Raw genomic sequence first — 20292 nt, forward strand, 5'->3', positions numbered from 1 at the left:
TATTGCTACACATTAGATAACAATGAATTTTACCTGACATTTCTTTGCCTGTTAATTCAGTCTTAGAGGAACATTTTACAACTTTTCACCCAGCCCTTAATCTGGAGTGACAGAAAAAAACATATCAAACTGTCTGTGGTGTGGGATCTTGTTGAAAGTTTTTTGGAAATCCGGGCAAATTATATCAACAAGATCTCCAAAATACAAAATGCATCTGTATTAAAACTGTAGCTTTTTTACCATATTAGAGGCATTTTGCACAGGCTCAAGTAAAAGAAAGCAAAAATGGCTTACTTCCAGTATTCTTAAGCAGGTCAGATCATTTGCTTGCTTTATTTATTTGACCATCAGCCTAACTATGTGTTAATGCCTTGTTTGAGGAAAAATGCTCCATGGTAGCTACAATGGTAAAATTTAGACTGCAGTTATAATATCAGGATACACCTACCTTAACAGTAAAAAAAACCAGCAGCAGCTACTTACCGATATCCTATCCTGAAATTCTGCTGTAGGCACAACTGGAATAGTTCCCCCATGTTTCCCGAATTTTCTTTCCAAGCTTTCCTGGACAGACACTAGAAAGGAAAAAAAATAGATGCAAGGTAACAGACAAGGAGAGGAATGTGCTCCCTAACAGAGGTGGCAAGGCCAAGACTTCCAGCACTCAGTGGCATGAAATGCAGGCTATAGGGGCTGTGGGTAAAGGAAGTCATCTTATTTTGTTTTCTAAAAAAAGGGAAAGATACTGATTTTTTTCTGGTTTTATATGTGAATGACTCCAGTATTACTATAGTACAGTCACAAGGCAATGAACTCAATTTACTGATTTTACTAATCTTATCAAACTGATAGAGTAATCTGGATTAGTTTTCCTAACTTGATAGATAGTATTAGACAAACTATTTTTTGAAGTTAAAGCAATCAATTATCCCATATTGCACTTGGAATATACAATAATTGCTAAAAAAAAAGCCCATGTGGAATTTTAGGTTTTTTTCCCTTAGGACATGAGCAGTGCTTTGGTATTTTCATTGATATTTATTTCATCTTAATTCCTGAAATCCCTAAACCAACATCACAGAGTATTCAAGATAAGACAATCTGGAAGCTAAGGAAGGGATTTTGTACATTGATTAAAGGAGAATTTCTGTAACTCTCAACTACTTTAGAAACACCTTGTAAAGTATGATTTAAGAGAAAAGGTTATATTTAAAATCATGCATGTATGTTTTGTGAAGTCCTCTGTTTCAAGATTTTCACATTTTCTACAGAATATTGCTTAAAATGGAGCAACATCCGCCAGTACTTCTCCATTAAGCTTCCTCTCTCTGTGCAATTGGTATTCTTTCCCAGAAACTAGGCAGCACAGAATGACCATAAGTGCAGTTGTAGGCCATAAGCAGATTTTTACAGTGCCTGTACCAATTATATCATTGTCCTTTACAGAAATCCTCTATTGTTGTATGTGCAGAACAATGTTACCCACTCAAACTGAATACTTCTCAAACACCAAGTGTACAGCTGAAGGATGTTTATTAAGAAGTAATAAATATTTCACATAAGTAGCTTGACTTCAGTATTTCACAAAACTGAGGGAAGAATGAAAAGGTAACTGAAAAACTATGCATTTAACTTGGGCCATCAGTCACAAGTCAGTAAACCCATAAAACCTTCTCTATTCTTTAGTATGAAGTAGTTATAGACTTGTGGGGAAACTGTGGTGAATTTTAGTTAGTTCTGTATTTATTTGTCCCACATTTGGTGTTTGCTAGTCCAACCTATTGATTAAACAGTGTGTGGAAGTGGAACTGAGCACTTACTGAGCAAGTGGTAGTTTGAATCCCTTTCATATTTGAAAGTCAAACGGCCATAACTGACGTGGTTCAAGTTTTTCAGCCATTCAAAATAGGATACTGTTACACCACCAGCGTTCAGGTAAAGATCCTGCACAGAAATAGCAAATATTTTGAGTTGTGACCATGTGACAAAGGCAGCTCTATGGTATTATGCAAAAGTAAGCAGAACTATTATGTACAAAGCACTACTTTAAACTGCAGTGCAGAAGACAATTCAGTTCTTACTCTTATAGGACAACACTTATCCTCTTCTGCAGTCCAGGCATTACTTCTACTGATTTAAAGAGGACTTGACTTAAGAACACATAATGTTCAGGTGTGCTTGACTGACTACCTCTATTTTAGCAAAAGTGTTAAATCAAAAAAATTAGGGCATCCTTAGGCCATCTCAGTGAGTAAAGGCTGAAGATCAGCCACTCTGTCTAGCAATATCACTTGATCAGGACACCCTTTCTTTAAGAAAAAATTGTCATTATACCTGGCTAGGTCTTATTCTTTCAAATACTCACAACAGACAACATTTACTCTGTACAATCTACAGTATCACCCAGATACACAATGTCTACAAACTGGCCAGTATATTGCAGTGAGATCTTTAATAAATACTGCCTTTCTTAAGCAACACTGACACCCATTTCCTAGACATCTGTTATTAAAAAAACAGTCTTAGAGAATGAATGGCTATTAATAAAAACCTTCAATAAATAATGTCTTCCTACAGTTCACAAAAATGTTATTTTTGTAATGAAATCAAAGGTCATAATAAAACCTTACAGGGATAACCATAATATTCCGCTCCAAGAAGATTTTGTCAGCTTCAGGAGTCGTAGGCCCATTGGCACCTTCAGCAATAATCTGAAAGAAATCACAGCAGAGTAGCTCAGAGGTATATGTTTGGTTTTGTTCATGCTAATTATCAAATAATAGCATTTAGGCAGACCTTCCCTATTTTTCATTTACATTTGAACTCTTTTCACTTACTTTTGCTTTAACCTTGTGAGCATTGGCCTTAGTCAACTGTTTCTCGCTGGCAGCAGGGATGAGAATGTCACAGTCTGTTTCCAGAATACTGCCCTCGAGTGGCTTTGCTTTAGGGAAGCCCATGATTGTCCCGTGTTGCTGTGCGAAGAAAACAAACCAGGGTGTTTTGAGTGTGTGAGTACTTGTATGAATTCCTTCCCTTCCTCTGACTTCCATAATAGAAAAAAAAAAAAAAGGCAACAGTACCAGACAGACAGCACATAACATAATTCCTATCTTTACTTAGATTACATACAAAAAGCAAGATACAAAGCTCAAATAACAGTCAAAGTTCCCAAGATGGGGATTGAGGCATAACTGCTCTCTGGCCAAAGACACTGATAATCATTTGGGCTCTGGAGTATTAAAAAAAAGGTCCCTCTCAGCCCTTAAAATAGTTTTCAAACAACTGAAATGACTCACTAGAGTGCTACCCATAGGCTAAGTTGCATCACATAAGATTCAGAAGTACTATTTTAAAGTACTATAATGATAGCTTTTGCTTAGTGACAAAGCTTTTCATTCTTCTGAGAAAGGGAGTGATAAAAACATTTGAATACTCCCTATCTAAAAGAAGAAACATCAAATAAGGCTCTTAGAAACTTCAAGTAGAAGACTGCACTTTAGTGCCTGTCCCCTCAAGTCTGCTTCACTTGGAAATAAAAAGACCATATCCACTTGTCATTATAAACTACACATTCAAGTTACACTGCAAGACAGGTTTTCATTCTTTCAGAAACATTCAATAATTAAGAAGCAGCAAAAGCGCAGGTCTTTAAATGACCACATGCTTGTGACTCTCAGTCAGGAATCCTTCAGGAATCTCCCTGCCCTGCTTCCTTAAGACATCTTTCCTAGTTTAGGCATAAGAAAAGCAAAATAATACTGAAGTAATTAGCCTGCACACTTGCAGGCATTCTTCTGAGTCAGGTCAAAGCGTAAACAAGGAGAAAGGTCAGAAGAGTCAACATTTCTAAGCCATTTTGTAAGGACTAATTGCAGCATGATTTAAATATCAAATTAACACCAGTCTGCAGCGTCATCCTATGTACTTGCAAAGCTGACAAAAATAAAACACTTTCTGCTTAGTTAAGCTTCATACCAATTTGAAATCTTCTAGTTCCTTTGGGTCAATCCCATCAGGATTCCAGATAGAACCGTTAAACTCCCCGACAGCGACGCATTTTGCTCCATAACGATGCAAGTATCTCATAGAATGCAAGCCCACGTTACCAAATCCCTGAAGGTGGAAAGGGGAAAGCAGTTAACCCTTCAGCTAAAATGATGATGATTATTGTTAAGGTTTATACAGTTTTGAATAGTTTTAAATAGTCCTTAATCTACCGGCACATCTTGGCATTAGATGATACGTATAAGAACGATGGAAGAAAGTTACATGCATTCCATTCTTGTCTGAATACCACTGCAGAAATTATGCATTGCAGCCAGCAATATACAGTTGTGCTAAGTTTTTTATACTGGAAATATAAAAAGAACTAATGCTACTATGGAAGTGTCAAAACTGATATTTATCAATATTGGATCACTATGTGTATTTTATAACTGGCACTGTCTTAAAGGGATTAGTAGATTTTTGTATGGCTATTCTCAGGTTTGACTAACGTTTCTAGGACAAGAAATATTCTCATTTAATTTGGGTAAAGAAGGCTTACAAGTGTAAAACCATCCCACGGTGGAAAGTATTAAACAAAAGAATATAATTAGTTCTTCACACTGAACTTGCAAACTAGTAGGAAGCTATGTAATTTCTAACACATTCTGAAGTGGCCCTGTATAAAACAGACTCTCTAAATTTAAATTTAGATAATCTTGTATTTCACTATCATGCTTTACATCCTTACATGTGTAGAAAATGTAATTCCAGGCCATTATGTTCCTTTCCTTCCAGAATGCTGGCATTCTGGAAGTAAAGGAACACACACAGCAGACTAAAAAGTCACATGATCAACGTCAAAAGTTTGTAGTACAATTCTGTGCTGAAAAAATAAGCTGAAAACTAAAGTCCTGTCTAATGTAGCTCCAATTGTATTTAGGATTTTTGTTTATTTGTTAGAAGCAAACTTTGATATAACAGTCTGCCGTGCATTAGGTCTCTTCGAAACACTTTATGCCTGTTTTCCTACAAGAATTTTCAGCTATTCTTATGGTCATGTTTTCAGCCTAAGTTATGCTGAAATGCCTGTTGTTCAGTCCTCTGCCAGGCATGAAAATGCCAAAGTGCAGGGAGATGAGTGTGCTGCAGGGTCCACGCAGGGCAGGGATGTTTGTTCCAGCCTACGGGTTAACTAGAGGACAACCTGGAGGTTACAATTACTCTGCTATTTCTAACAACCAAGCAAATCAGTGCCTCAAATCCTCCATTTAACATACTGTTTAAAGCTGAGCAAGTTATTTCTTTGAAATTTTAGGAATGATAATACATATTACCGACTATCAAACCCCTTAAATTCAGCTACCTAAATCCTCAAGTCTTATGAACACCAAAAATGTGCATTCAACCTACAAATTTAGGATAAGGTATTGGTTTCCTATTTTTCCGACTGCCCATTCTATAGTGAAACAAGAACATAACCATCAATTCCTTCTCTCCCTGAATTTTTTATCATAAAACATTGCAATGAATTTTGTATAGGCAGAAACAGTGTCATAGCTCACCAAAAAGTGTGCAATGCCTTAAAGAACTCCTGTAATAGTATTTAATTTTGGTGTTTGCAGCCTATGTTTGTAAAGATTAGAGATATGGCTTTGAGCCTGTAGGGTGCAATTGAAAGTTCAGTTTTTTAAAAAACAGTCCAAAATAAAGGGCACCTGTGTTGCCTGAAAAGTGTTTCTGAAGTTTGAGAGTAAAGGTGAACTTGGAAGTTTTAAAACCCTAACAAGTTTTAAGGGCTACAGCTCTTTTTAAAAGCAGCTCTACTGAAAGTCTGTTTACTACTTTTTCCCTACGGTCAAAGGAAAAAGAATTTACCTGAACAGCAAATGTTTTATCTCCAAATCCAGGAGTCATTCCTAATAAACTCATATATGATGCTTCATTGATGAAATTTTCAATTCCATGGAAGACACCACGACCAGTTGCAGATATACGTCCATGGATCCCACCCTGGCTGATGGGTTTACCAGTTACACATGCGTGGGCATTAATATCCTGTAAAACAGTGAAGGACTTGTGAGACAGGGAATTAATCAATCAAACAGCAGCTGGACCAAGAAGTTCTAGCTAGAGATAAGAGAAAACTGAAATCGTAAGGGTCAGAATCTGATACAGCTTATATACATTTATTTGTAAAGATTATTTCCTTCCTCACTGTGTGTGAACACCTTGGAAGTACTCCAGTAAATGTCAGGGAAGTTGTGTAATGCAATACTGGATATGGCCTGTAATTTTTTATTGTCTTTAAGTGTGTATGTTAACTTCACTCTGTGTTGAGTTAATCACGGTGACATCCACGTTGTACTGTTAGCAATGAGCATGCTTTTGACAAATCAAAAAGCTGAGAGTGATGTTTCTCAAAATCAGCTCCTATTACAGTCACAATTTTCATCATTATTCTTGAAGTGTTAATCTTTTTAAGGGCTCAGACATATCCCTGGACTGGTTTTTAATCACCTTTAAACAGTGTTTAGTATTCCTTTATATCAAATTCAGTTATTTTGAAAGGACAGGACAGGCCTAATACGTTCTTGCTGTCAGAATACAGGGTTGTTTGATCTCAGAGAAAAATCTGCAGTATGAAGGTCATATGGCAAAAGTTAGATAAGTAGATTACTTTTATTCAGAAAAGCAATATATACAATCAAGCCTCTATTCTTAATTTGGGGGCAATAAAGTTTTCCATATGCCAGATAGTTAGCCAAGATAAAATCACTATTTAAAACCAGAATTAATTTTTCCAACTGAAATTAATAATTTGAAAAAAATGCTTCCAAACCAGACACTGGACCTCCCTCTTCTGTCAGCACTGGTTCTCATGCTCCCACACCCTGGGAGCACAGTCACACGGTAGCTTGGCTTCCAACACAAGTGAAAGAGTAGGGATGAAAGAGAATCCACTGAAATGAGTCTGCCAGCAGCCGGATGGGTTTCCATTCCACCAGCCACATATTCCCTGGGAGGCTCCCTCCTCTCTGTCACTGTGCCAAAAGCATTTGCATGCCTGTGGCGTGAGTGCAAGATGCTTGGTGAGAGGAAGGAAAGGAGCAGACAAAAGTAAGTGGAGACAGAATGGCTGGCGATGACTAGAGCCATAATAAAAACCAAAACTTTTTGTTTGAAAACGATAGTGAGCTAACCTATAAAGGCAAAGGTAACTCTTCTTTAAGAATAAAAGTGATCCTGCGCTTGCCACAAAATTCCTAATTCGGTTTCCCAAAATATAGTTGTGCTGCTGTCCATAAGCTGTCTGCTCCCTCTGGTGGAATATCAACGGTAACCAAGATCAGCAGGGGGGTTTTGCTAGGAACAACTTGGCCTGGCATTTTGATGGACTTTTAGGGTTTTATTGTGTTTCAGATTGAAACTATGTCTTAGGTTTTGTGCATTCACAAAGGCGGATGTCTGTTTCATAAATACTTGAAGAAATACAGCCTCCCATCATATATAAGAATGTGTTTATTAAAGTCCCTTTGTGTGTCCCAAAAGTCAGCTGATTGTGTCAGGCAGCACAGAAGAGCGGAAAAGATTAATTTAACCAAAAACTTTAGCCATATAGAGTTCAGTGATCCAGCAACTTCAGATGGATTTTCTGGAACAGTTAACATGGTAGTTATTAACGACTTGCATGGTTTAGCAAGAAAATAGAGCACGAGATGAGCACAGGTCCAGATCTTCTTAAAGTCACATATACAAACCACAGTTGACGTCAAAGTCCTAAAAACTTTGATTTTAGGTCAATAAGCAAACACATTTAATGCGTCTTGGGCCAAAAAGAAAGGGTATGGCTTTTAAGGAGAACCTTGGAAAATGGTTTATGGTTAGCATTAAAGACTTCTATATCAGCACTAGTAGTTTATGAACTTAGTTGGCAATGTTCAGACACTAACTTTTGTTCCTTTCTTAACCCCTTTCTCCTTGTCTCTCCAGCTTGCTGGTTCTCTTGCTGGGTTTCAAGCAGACTTTCCCTATCTCTTTGTATCTGTTGACTAATCCTTTCCACTTCAACCTCCCTGAACACAGCTGTGTGCAACCACACTGACTCATCAGGTCTGTAGATTTCTCAGACAGATTCCTCTCAACAAAGTTATCTTTCCACTCAACTCTTAGTAGTCTCTTGCATAGCTTCCATCTCTCTTCAGAATTATGGCTAGTTACACTTTTGTTCAATGCTCATTTTCTGCTCTTAGTTCTCTTCCCTTCTTCTCCCATGGCCACTTTTATCTCTTTAGTATTCCTTAATCCCCTTTATTTGTGCTCTTGGTGTCTCAAGCAGATAGTTATCTGCTTCCTCTACAAACTGGTTTTGATGGATTATTCCCCTTGTCAGAACTGTCACTTTTCCTTCTCCACACCTGGTCATTCTCCACAATAGCTCTGAAATTCCACTGTGGCTACCATTCTCTCTTGCATGTACAAACAACCAACCCAACAAAATTAGGTTTCAATTCTTTAATTAGCTACTCAGAAAAATGTTCCTAAATCCTCTCAGTTTTTTTTATTTTTCAATAAGATACTGCCATGCAGAGAGCCTAGGAATAAAAGAAGCTGTTGTAGCATAATGCAAATTCTATTTTTATCCTCAGTAGTTGTTATTTTATTTTGTCACTGAATCATGAGTATGTGTAGGACTACACAACAAGGTGAGATGACAAAGTGGAAAGAGTAAGAAATTCAGCCATTTGAAAACCTCTCCTCTATCAGTGTTTAGTTTTCCAACTATCAAAAAAAAATGAAGCTTTTGTATAAAACTGTATGAGAACTCCACTAATACAGCAGATCTTAAAACAGGTCATATGCTGTGAGCCTTCTGCATCAGTTGTAATAATACAATGCTGTTGTATCACAGTGAAATATGCATTTTAGTGCAATGAGTTAAATGTTAAAATGCTTTGAGGTAGTAGCTTTGGTAAATGCTGGAATTTTAAGTTATGACTGAGGGAACTAGTTGCCACTCCACATGTTGAAGTCCTTTTGAAGTCATAATTTTGGGGTTTTATCAGGTTTCAAGTTTTAATTAAAAAATTTACATATGTGAATAGCAAAAAAGCAAGTAATGTTTTACAGTGGCATCCCTATCTAACAGGCAGCTCTGTGTAAAAGTGATTTAACTCAATCCCTACGCCACAGCTGATTCCTCAAGCATTCTTTTTTTCCTCCCATAAGATACCTTAGATTCTGTTTTAGATGTAGAATAACCTGTGCCACTCCATCCTCCTATTGTTAAAGGATCAGACAAGTATTCTGCCTAGAGACTGTCTCAGGAAAGCTGGGCACGTCTTGAACAGACACACCAGAGGGAAATACATGTTGAGTGGCTCTAATGCCTTACCACTGGAGGCAGACACCCTGCTGTATTTAGGGAAAACTGTTGGAAGGGACTGCAGAATGTACAAAGAACGAGTCTTTTCATTTCAAAAGGAGCTGGGATAGGCAAACATGCAATAGATTAGCATATCAATACACAGCTACTAAGAAATAAGCTGTTCATAATACGTTTTTCTCTCATCCAACCTGTCAAAAGTATACAAGTGTTTGGTCAACAGTCAGGTGCAAATAACCCCCCCAACATAAGGGCAAACGGCAAAGTAAGGGCTAAGATTAAAAACTAATTTTTAAAAACTTTAATTCATGTTATTGCCTCCTGGGCAACATGTTCTATCAGTGGAGAATTTGCTGAAGTCTACATCGATTACTTGTTACCTCTAGGGGGACTGCAGAGAACCTTACAACAATAGCGTGAACTTAATTTACACGGTCTCTTGAACCAACAAAAACACAAGCACTTATGTCATAAAACTTGTAAATTCTGTTATCTGAAATGGAAAGATTTCAATTCTGCAGACTATACAAGCTATTATGAACTAATTGTTTAACAATTTTAATAATTATAGTACTAATGAAAAATAGAGGGAAATGGTAGAAATAGAAACCTGTTTTAGACCTACTGTACCTTTAAAAACTGTGTATTTTTTTTTTGCTGAACACTTGCAATCAGTATTGTATCAAACTTTTTTGAAGGCTAGTGTAAAAACATTAACCTTAAAGCTATTTTTCCTTAACAGTAGTACCCTAAAAACCTCACACCAATTATGTTGTCACAGTTTGCAAGAATATATTTAGATTCCATATTGAAACAAAATCACATGATTAAGCGTTTTTTCTACTTCAAAGTCTTTGCTCAAAACTTACATAGTGTCCTATGGTACTGGCATAAGTGTCGGCAATCCAGGACATCTCCCTTTCCCCTGTGCTCATATCAGGAGCAGGCACATCCACACCAGGCCCTGTTGGCAACAGTGCAAACAGCTTTTGAGGGTCCAACATGAATAGTTATCTTCCGCCATTATTCCCCTGGGAACTGTGCAGGCCTTGGCAGAGAAGAACTGTTTTCCTGTTTAATCCTCAGTTTGTTATGCAAGCAACATATTCTTCTGGATTCAATTCAGGTTTAGATACTGCATCACACATTTCTACAACGCTGTCAAAGCCTCCAACCTTTCACATAAGCCACTCGATAAAATGAAGGTCAGTTTGTCAATAAAAAGTCAGAGCAAGACAGTGCATTAAAAGCTTTTTTTTTTTTTTTGGCAATCACTGCTGTAACAGGGAAGGTGCTGCCTAGGTATGATTTCTATGTACTGTGACACTGATTGGGTTCTTTGGCCTTAGAATTTCTTTTTTGTTCCTGGGTGAGTTTAAAAATCAGAGATAGGCTGTTCCTAGTCATTGCACTGCAGCACGTGCGTTTGATTTTAGCATTTACTTCAAGAAAGAGAAGTGAAACTTTTCTTGATGAACTAAACTTTTGAAAGAACTTCCACACATCTGTTGAAATAATAACAAATTCACTCCGTTTTTTCTAGATAACTAAACCCAGTATTTGCCCATACTATTTAAGATCAGATGGACTTGCTCAGCAAGATTTTAAACACAGCTCTGCCTCTATAAGTTTTTCCTAAGTATTTTTAAAAGGTTTGTGAAAGTTGTGTAGCCCCAACCATAGAGCCAAAAAAGAAGAGAAATTTAATCAAACCATTTTGATTGTCACTGAACTAGCAAACAGTATAGCTGGCATAGTGTATAGCATTACCTTAGTCACATCAGTAAGTATGTTTATAAAGAAGCTTAATTTTAATGATAAGCACTCTGGCTGGAAAAGCAAATGACAAACACTCTAGCTGAAGAGTAAGAAAAAGCAGATAAATGGATATACATTCCTGGGGCAGTTAGACATCAGGAGTACATGGCAGACTAGTTACATGCCTCATTGTTCATCTGAGTAAGAACCTCCTTCATGTAAAGCTCCGCCCTTTAATTACAAGTCGAGCTAGTAACATTCAGCTTTCTCCAGAGACTTCCAGCTAGCAGCTCCAGACAGCAAGGTATCAGAACAGCTCAGGGCTGAGAGTCTGAATGAAGCACCTACTAACATTACAGAAGCTGAGGTTCTGTTACAACAGGCTCCCATGCTGCTTGCCTACGCTCCCCTTGCAGCCTGTGGTTGCCATGGGTGAAGCCATCAACTTTTGCTGGGGTGGATCTTCTATTTCCTTCCTCTCTTTCCTCAGATATCTGCCAAAAGCCTCAACTGAGACTACAGGAAACAGTAACAGTAAAGAGTTTGCTATTAGAGATTAAAATTGCCACAAACATGGTCACAATTTTATAATTTAAGAGAAATGTGTATCATTTTGGATACTGTGACCTCAGCTTTTGTGGCCTCTCGTAGCAGAACAGCCACTAGGAAAAAAGTTAAGATGGTTCTTTTTAAAATGCACTAAGATGCAATGTCTCAGTTCTTTATGGCTCTCTGCTGGAAGTTCTGTGCCCAAATTGTTTCCAGCTCTCGAAAATACTGTTCTTTAAGGACACTATCTAGTGGACACTGACAGTGCAAAATAAATCAGGTTCCTAAATTTGCATAGTAAAGCTGCCCAACATACCAATAAATCCCTTTTTTGCCAGCTCCATGGTAAACCTTCTCGTGATCTTTTCCAATTCATTGTCCTATAGAGAAAATGCAATAAACATCAGAGGAAAATATTAGTGTTTATGAGTACTTCCTAGAACTCAGCCCAAGCACAAACAGACACCCTCTTCCTTTAGAAGAAAGAATGATTCATAATTTCTATAATTTATATGCCACTCCCTAACAGACTGTTGGTATTCAGGCAGCCCAAGAAACACTCGGCTTTCTTTCCGTACATTCTGATCCATGACAGGTGGGGAGCGTGGCACGGGAAGAACCACCTGTGCTTGCAGCGGAGGTTTCCAGCAAACAGATCTGATCTCCTGTGTGAGCAATTAACAACCAGCAGCAGCAGTAGCTGGGCTGCCAGTTGTGTAATCAACACAGCTGAATGACTTCACCCAAACCCTTACAGGAGCTCTGAGCTTAGAATATCTGTTACGTGTTCTAGTGTCCCTCTCTCTACGAGTTATTTTAATTAGGGCAAGAAGGCAAGCCTGCAGTAAACCTTTCATAAGCCAAGTTAGTTATTATTCACATTGGAACACTGCATACGATGGTTTAATGGAGCATAAAACTATTTATCAAAATAAACGAAAACATTAACTTTTTTCCTAAGAGTAATTAAATTTAAGCTTTTATTAACAGTATCGACTTCAAAAAAAAAAAATCAGGTTCAAAATTATTTGTAGTTTCCTGACATTCAGGAAAAAATTTAAAAATTAAATAATTGAAGTATTCCACCTCTGAAACACAGACATTTTAAAAATTCTTTTCCTACCTATTGCATGCACGGGCTAAATTCAGCATAGGCAGAAGTGGTAGGAAGTTTTAAGTGGTCAGTAATGCCCTTAGAAGAGCTTTTTTAACTGGCTGGCTTCAGTACTGCAGATAACCAAATTTTTATCTATGATTAGGCTTACTGTGTAGTTCTTGGGATTGATCTTGACACCAGCCTTTGCCCCACCAAATGGCACATCTACAAGAATGCAAAGGAAAATCATTTTATTTTTTCAACAATAAAGGCAGAACACATGAGTAATATGTGTAATTCTATCTTTGATTTTGGCAGTGATTTTGGTTTTGCCGCATTTAAGGCTTCTCAAGTGTAAACTAAAATCTGATCTAGGTACTCTTGTAAAAATGGGAGATATTTCAAGGCAGCTTGAAAATGGTCTCTGAAACTCTAAAGTTCATGATTTAAATTTTCTATGCTTCAATCTCTTGTCCCTGGCACTTGTAGAAACAGTAAGTTTTATGATTTATATTTTACTGGATTAGCTCAAACACTTTACTCTGGAAGTCCTATGTGTCTTTATATACATTAAGAGAGTATTTTCTTTCTTACACATAATGTGCAGATTCTCTCCAAACTCCTCTACAGTTTAGTAGCTGTGTATGAACTGTACTTCTTCATAACCCGTAAATGAATTTTATCCTTCTTTCTCCACAGCTCCCCTGCCTGAATCCTTTACAGCCTCCATCTGTTCCCCCTAAAATTAGTCCCCTATTAATCCAAGTTTGTCATACCTGGATTTGAGTTCAAGATTCAGTACTTTTATGGGAGAGGGTAGCTGGCAGAATTTGGACTCTCCAAATGAAAATGCAACTTTACTTAAGTATCTACAGTAACAGCAGAGGGAATATGTATTATTATTTTGGTAACTGTATGTTTTTCCCACCTTGCTACAGATTTTAGTTAAAGATTAAAATTCAGTTTAGTCTTTTAGTTTTTTTTTCCTGTAAATTACCTCGGTACTGATTGAAATTGAAGACTGAAATCTTGCTTGAAAAACAAACACTTACCAACCACAGCACATTTATACGTCATGAGAGATGCTAAGGCTTTCACTTCATCCACACTGACATCCATACTGTAACGAATACCTGCAAAAGACACATGAGAAAAAACAGGAATTCACTGAGCAACTTCACAGGTATTTAAAAATCGGGAAGGATAATTCTACATCGACCATCTATAACATGCAAGTATGCAATTTATCAATTTACTTGCTTTAAGATTTGGAGAACAAGTCCTTGTTATCTTACTTAAATATCTATCTTTTACTCAGCAGAAATGCAGGATTCCAGTAATTCCCTATTGAGTAGCTTAACAGCAGCATTTAGTCTTTGGGAAAAAAGTGAATATTCCTAGTCAGGAAGACAAGTCAAGCTGACAGGTAACTAGGACTAGAGTTTTCAAGAGGCTGATAAAGCTCTTCAGCATTCCATAAGATCTTTAGCTGTGGGCTTCATTCATTGTATATACAAGATGAACTTTGTTCCTGAACATCAGCACAGGTTACAATCAAGGTCTTTTTGCTGGAGTAATATAAGTTCCTGTTATAAGGCTTGGTTTCAAGGCTCTGGCTGCTAGACACAGCCATGTAACAAAAAGCAACAAATCACTCTGCTAATTCATTTTTTTTCAAAACATTTTGAAATAACTCCAGCCCACCAAGCTTGTGTGACCAGGCCATCCATCCCACACCCACATGGAAGCCAGCCCACACCTGCATTCCCTGCTCCATGTCATTCAGCAGAGCTGCAAGTGTGTGCTGACACATGGTGCCAAGAGCAAATTCAAATTGTTGTGGGCTGATAGCAGCTCAGACGCAAAATGGGTGATCCCAGCACTCAAGAAAATTTAAAACTGAGAGGAAAAACACAAAGGCAAGGAGATCTTTCACCTGCCCAACTCTTGGGTTGTAGTTGTCCAATAAATTGATTGAACTCAGTTAAAATTCATGTATTCTGAAGGTAGTTGCAGAGTAGAAAATACTTAACCCAACGGACCGGACACATAGACAGAACTCCAGAAGCCTAAACATGATGTTTAAGATCAACACAGTGCCCAAAGTCATGTGGCCACAGCAAAAAAGCCCCTACAGCTGTATGTTTGTTTCTATTCCAGCTTTTCCTACATAACTAAGCATGTAACAGAGCCATGAATAATTTATTATCTCCATCTCTACTCCCCAAATCCTTGGCTGTAGGTTGTGCCAAGCTGCACGGTGGTTTGTAGTGGGCACAGAGTGTCCTTTAGATGGCACCACAAATTTCCTATTATGTAAAGAGAAGACTATATTCAGGTCCTTAGGAGTGAAAAAAGGCCAGCATACATTATCTAAACTAAAGTGCTGCTATGAAAGCCATTCCTGAATGCTCTGGAAACAATCCCAGTTTCAAAGGAACTGAGCACTGCTCAAATAAAGCTGAGGGCCAAGTGCTGCTTTCTTATGTGAGTTCAATCACTAAAAGAAAGTACCATGCCTCTGCAGAACAGAATTTAAATTTGTTGTGTATATGGGGGAAGGGTGGTCTCCAAAAGCAAAACTGCCTAACTTGGGTAGCTGCAAGGTGTTCATGTCTGGGCTTTCAATCACCATCTCACAGGAAGTAATATTCAAAATTTAAGTGGAATCTATCAGAGCCCTACAGACCAGTCAAAGTTACAACATACATGGGTTTTTTTTTTAACGTCTTACTCTGATCCTTTAGAGGAGCAGTTATCCTTCTGTCAAGCTCCAAGCAAGAACACCACCACCTACAGCACTGACTGTCCTGCCTGAGGAAATCATTCCCTCTTGGTTGAGCAGGTACTCTGGCCACAGGTCTCATTAGAGTATTGCTCAAGCCAGCCAAGTTTGAAGTCATGGTCTGTGCTGGCCAGAAATGAACTCTGCCCCTCCACCCCCAGCTGAACTAGATCACTGTGTATTTATTCAACCCATATACTTATTTAAATTTCCAAGGTGTGTATACAAAGCAGTTTCGCTATAAATGTACTCCTGCAGGCACACAAAATGTTGTTTATTGACATATGGAAAGTAGCAGGGAAACTAAATAGTTAGGGATAGTCATCTTGTATAGTTCAAAGAGAGAATTAAAAAAGGAGAGGGAAGCCTCTTCTGCACATCATATGGAAGATAGCATCTGAAGAGGTAAACAAGCAGCAGTTTAACCAGGACACTCAAACACATGTAAACAGTTAGATCTCTGGTTTCCTTTTATTACAGTCAAGGATTACTATTAACTTTAATGTAATAAATGTAACTTTCATACCAAGGGAAATAGGGAAAAAGCCCCAGGACTAACTAAGTACTGACAGGCTTTTAACTGAGCTGCCTATTTGTCAGCCACACCAGAATAAGGCAAACTTTTATACTTGAGGCTGAAACTGTCCTTTTCTGGACAACTTGACATTTCTGAGCAAGATTTAACTTTTTTCCCAGGCTTTTAAACAGTTGTAATTGAAGTGGCTTGACTGGTGGCTTTATCTTGGTAAGTGGGAGACTAGTCAATTCTGAGAGTTGTGCTGACTTCACTGGTTACTCTTCTCTAGTTTATTTGGTAGAATTGTTCACTACAGTGTCAGGTGAAGTTCATGGTGTAGATCCCAGGTCCCCAACAGGCATGATGAGTTTTTCCCTTGGGTGGCAGGAGCACATAACGCTTCAGATGCACTCACATTCAGCCATTTACTGTTTTCCAGGAATTGTAATTACTCTACAGGAGGCCCACCTCTTGACAGGGAAGTTATTTGTGCTAAGCTGTTAAGACTGATGAGAAGCAGGCATCTGAGAATGCTGTACATTCCATCTGCAAGCGGATGCACAAAGATAAAAGACTTACTTAATTTCTATTCTATTTCGACATCATTGAAATTTAGTTTGACAGCTTCCTAATTTGGCAAGAGGAGAGTATTGCCATGCATTTTTATGGCTCTTTTGGCAGTGTTACTATGCATTCAATAGCCTGAGTCTAAAAATGGACCATATACAGAGATAAAATACTGGGTTTGGTTTTTTTTAAGGTTCTTACGACATAAAAGCAAATGAAAGTTACTGTTAGGCAGCAAGATAATTTTTTTAAACCCTGGCAAGTCCCACACAGTAAGCCTCGGGAAACTTGTGGCTTTTACAGCAAACTAGCTACAGAAAAAATAGTTTGAAGAAAGCCTCAAGTTACAATATGACTCACTGCCATGGAAAATACTTTTCACTGGAAAACATACAAATTCTTGTTCTAGTTGAGAATTCTCTTTCCTTGCCACACCCCAAGAAGTTAAACAGCATGCTAAGAGAGACTTTGTTTTTCTATGCACAAAAGTTTCTAGACGAGGAAATGTTTTCATTTTAATTTTGCTTTAGTATTGGTCAGTCTAAAGAGAAGGATTTATTATCACATTGTTGTGCTTATACTTTTAAAACTTCTTTATGATCTGTATTTTGGAAGATACTATACTTCACTCAGTTACCTCTTGCACTGAGCCCAATAATTGTTTCCTCATGATTTAAGCTTAGATTCTTAGATAATGCTACGGATTAATTTTCACTTTTCCAAATGGAGGTAGAAAGCACTTGAAAGACAGTGTTCTTTTTCAATATATGTGGAAGTAGTAATTATCAGTAAGACTGTATTTTGGATTCTATAATAACAGCAGTCAGTTATCATTTGGATCAGCAGGTTTATAGTAAGGATTTTACCAACATCCACATAACAAAGACCTTAATTTCCAAGAAAACTGGTTACACATCCTACTACATTTTACATTGTACAGATTTCAGTGTGTTCTGTGATGTTCAGTGTGATTATTATGCTTTCTTAGAAAACCTGATGTACAGAACTACCAACCTTTTAAGGATGACTACTGCCTTTTTAGTATGCCTACAAATCTACATTTAGGGAAGTTAGTTGGCTATTTCCTGATCTTCTAGTGCAGTGATCTTTAATAGTAGTACCTACATATGCCCTGACCACTAATGAGCATGAAGTATTCAAAGTCTCAAAACTAAAGAGTTGCCATAGTAACAGTTCAGAGCAAAACCCTTGGTAAACTACTCCTCCTGCACTAAATTATCTTGCAAATCTTAGTAAGTCTCTCAAGTCCCCCAGAACCTTGAACACCTTTGCACCTCAGCCTAAATTATTAATATCTAACCAGGGTTTCGTCCTGCTTTGACTTCAGTGTTTTCTTCTAGCTGTGATGATCTTGTGAACTTTGGAACTAATTTGGGTCCTTTGCAGATGACAGTTCTTGTTAGGATGGTGCATTTGTTCAGCTCACGTTTATTTGCAAAGGGCTTGCTCATCAAAAGCAGCCCTCCAGAGCAGCAGCTATCCTACACCACCCATACAGCACTCAGCAAAACAGATTTCATGATCTCCTTCGAAAGTTTTTAGGACTGATTAAAGCCATATTAATCTCCCAATTAGTAAAACTGGATTCTGTGGTGGCTCTGTGCATTAACAGCTTGCCTGACCCTGTCCAAAGGCTGCAGTATAAGTCTGGAGCACAAGGAGCTTCAGTAAAGATGCTCGCCTCGTTCAAACTATTTCACAAAATCCACAAATCAGTCCCAGCATTTACTGCAGTGCCTTAGTTACTTAATGTTTTACCACTGGATTATGTATAACATTTTCATGTTTGGTAAGTAAACAAGTGCAATTGTGGTTGTACTGCTATCAAACTCTAAGTAATCACTGATACCTAACTCAGTAGGAACAGATCTTCCAAGCAATCCTTAGACTCTTTCAGAACAAGCACATTTTTCTAGATTCAGAAAAACAATCCAGCCTTCCCTAGAAGGAAACTGCTTAACCTTATTTAACCATTTAGAAATTGTGGTACACAGCACAGTGACAAATTTGTCATTATTGAAGACAAAGAAATTCTAGATATCTCTAACAAAGCAAGATGAGTAATTCAGTGCTGGACAACAAGAACACTGTACACCAATCAGCAACAAGAACTACTAATTCCTAAATTCAATTCACTAACTGCCAAGAGAGGAGATAAAAACATTTATCTCTTCCCACACAGCACTAGCCAGCTATAACTGGGGGCAGGAAAGAGATTCCCCCATGGAGACACTCCGCCATTCTGATTTAAGCAGCAGTATGTATAAAGTGACCATAAGGTACTCAACTAGACAGAATACTGCAGCATACCACTTCTTGTATGCTTTTACTAAGCTCACTTATACTTGAAATATACTTAAACACATACACATATGTTTATTGTGTTCCATTCTGAGAATGCTGTGTTTTAAATGTGAATATGGCAAATTCAGCATACCACCAGGCAAACACATAGTACCTGAATTTATGCATTTAGAATATGGCTATGAAGTAAAGTCTCTCACCTATAGAAGTATCTCAGCCCTACCTAAAGGACTAGGTGGCTCACTGAACTGCACTCAACACTGTAATAACAGGGACTGAAACAGAAAGATGCAGTGAACAGCTTCCACATCAATATTGATACCACGCACATGAGGGAGGGATGGTGTGTGTGCAGAGGGCAGAAATAACACACAGGTCGGCCCTGGCTGGTCCAAATGCCACAGGAGCCACAAAACAATAAGCCACCACAGTGCTGACATGAAGCAGGCAAATCCTATGCCCTTCCCAAGAGCCTAATTCCTGATAAGATGGAGCTGTTGCAATGCATGCAACAAAGAATAAAGAATACCTGCTAGGATCAGCCAGAGAACAGGAGGGAGACTATCACACAGGAGATTCCTCTCCTCACCCCCCCCAACACATGTTTATCCAGAAAGCCCAATGCTGAGAGAGGTATGATCTCTCTATAAATAGACAAGGAGCCAACAGTAGCAAGCGAAAACAACTATTTAAGATCAAGGACAAAGCTGGCTACCGCACCAATGGTATGAGCTGATTATATGAAAAAGCTGAGACTAAAAAGATTCATAGCCAGAAGAGCAAGGCATAGCTTCCTACAAGAGGATCTGAGGTAAAAACATAAACCTGATGTGGTTCACTGAGCATTGCAACTAGTTTAATAAAGTATAGCAAAAGCACAGGATGCCCATTCCTTTCCTTTTTCTTTTCCAATTTGCAATTTAAATGTATATCCACTGTTGCACTAATTGTAAAGTTAGTTAAGCTACAATAAGAGATCAGAAACCTATGCAAATTGGTCAAAGGTTGGACTCAATATTAGAGGTCTTTTCCAGTCTTAATGATTTTATGAAAATAAAGCACTTGTATAAGCTTTAGCTATAACACTGCGTTATCACAATCAGGCTAATTACCTTTTTTTTCTTTTAAGCTCTCACACTCCTTTGAAGTTAGATCAGTTTTCATCTTTTATTTCAAGTTACTGATGGTCTATGTTATAGTTCCACCTGTGGTATGGTCCATAGGGTATGCTTCCATGTCTTACTCTGAAAGACTCCTGGGCCAGACATGACCTGTTAACTTTTACCCATTCATCACTTTGAAAAGCAAAGCCACCAATACAA

The 20292-nt window shown here is 38.0% G+C and overlaps 1 protein-coding gene across 1 annotated transcript in view; it reads right to left on the bottom strand.

Annotated features, from left to right (window-relative positions):
- Positions 1 to 20292, bottom strand: part of GLUD1 (glutamate dehydrogenase 1) — a 29305-nt gene that overhangs the window by 3411 nt on the left and 5602 nt on the right. The window contains exons 2-11 of the mRNA XM_064662494.1: positions 13829 to 13909; positions 12946 to 13001; positions 11997 to 12060; positions 10243 to 10337; positions 5866 to 6045; positions 3979 to 4116; positions 2838 to 2975; positions 2631 to 2711; positions 1821 to 1944; positions 484 to 575 (exon numbers count right to left, since the gene is read on the bottom strand). Of these exons, the coding sequence (XP_064518564.1) occupies positions 484 to 575; positions 1821 to 1944; positions 2631 to 2711; positions 2838 to 2975; positions 3979 to 4116; positions 5866 to 6045; positions 10243 to 10337; positions 11997 to 12060; positions 12946 to 13001; positions 13829 to 13909 (1049 nt within the window). The remainder of the gene's footprint in view (positions 1 to 483; positions 576 to 1820; positions 1945 to 2630; positions 2712 to 2837; positions 2976 to 3978; positions 4117 to 5865; positions 6046 to 10242; positions 10338 to 11996; positions 12061 to 12945; positions 13002 to 13828; positions 13910 to 20292) is intronic.

The sequence above is a fragment of the Pseudopipra pipra genome, chromosome 8, assembly GCF_036250125.1.
Source record: "Pseudopipra pipra isolate bDixPip1 chromosome 8, bDixPip1.hap1, whole genome shotgun sequence".
Lineage (NCBI taxonomy): Eukaryota > Metazoa > Chordata > Aves > Passeriformes > Pipridae > Pseudopipra > Pseudopipra pipra.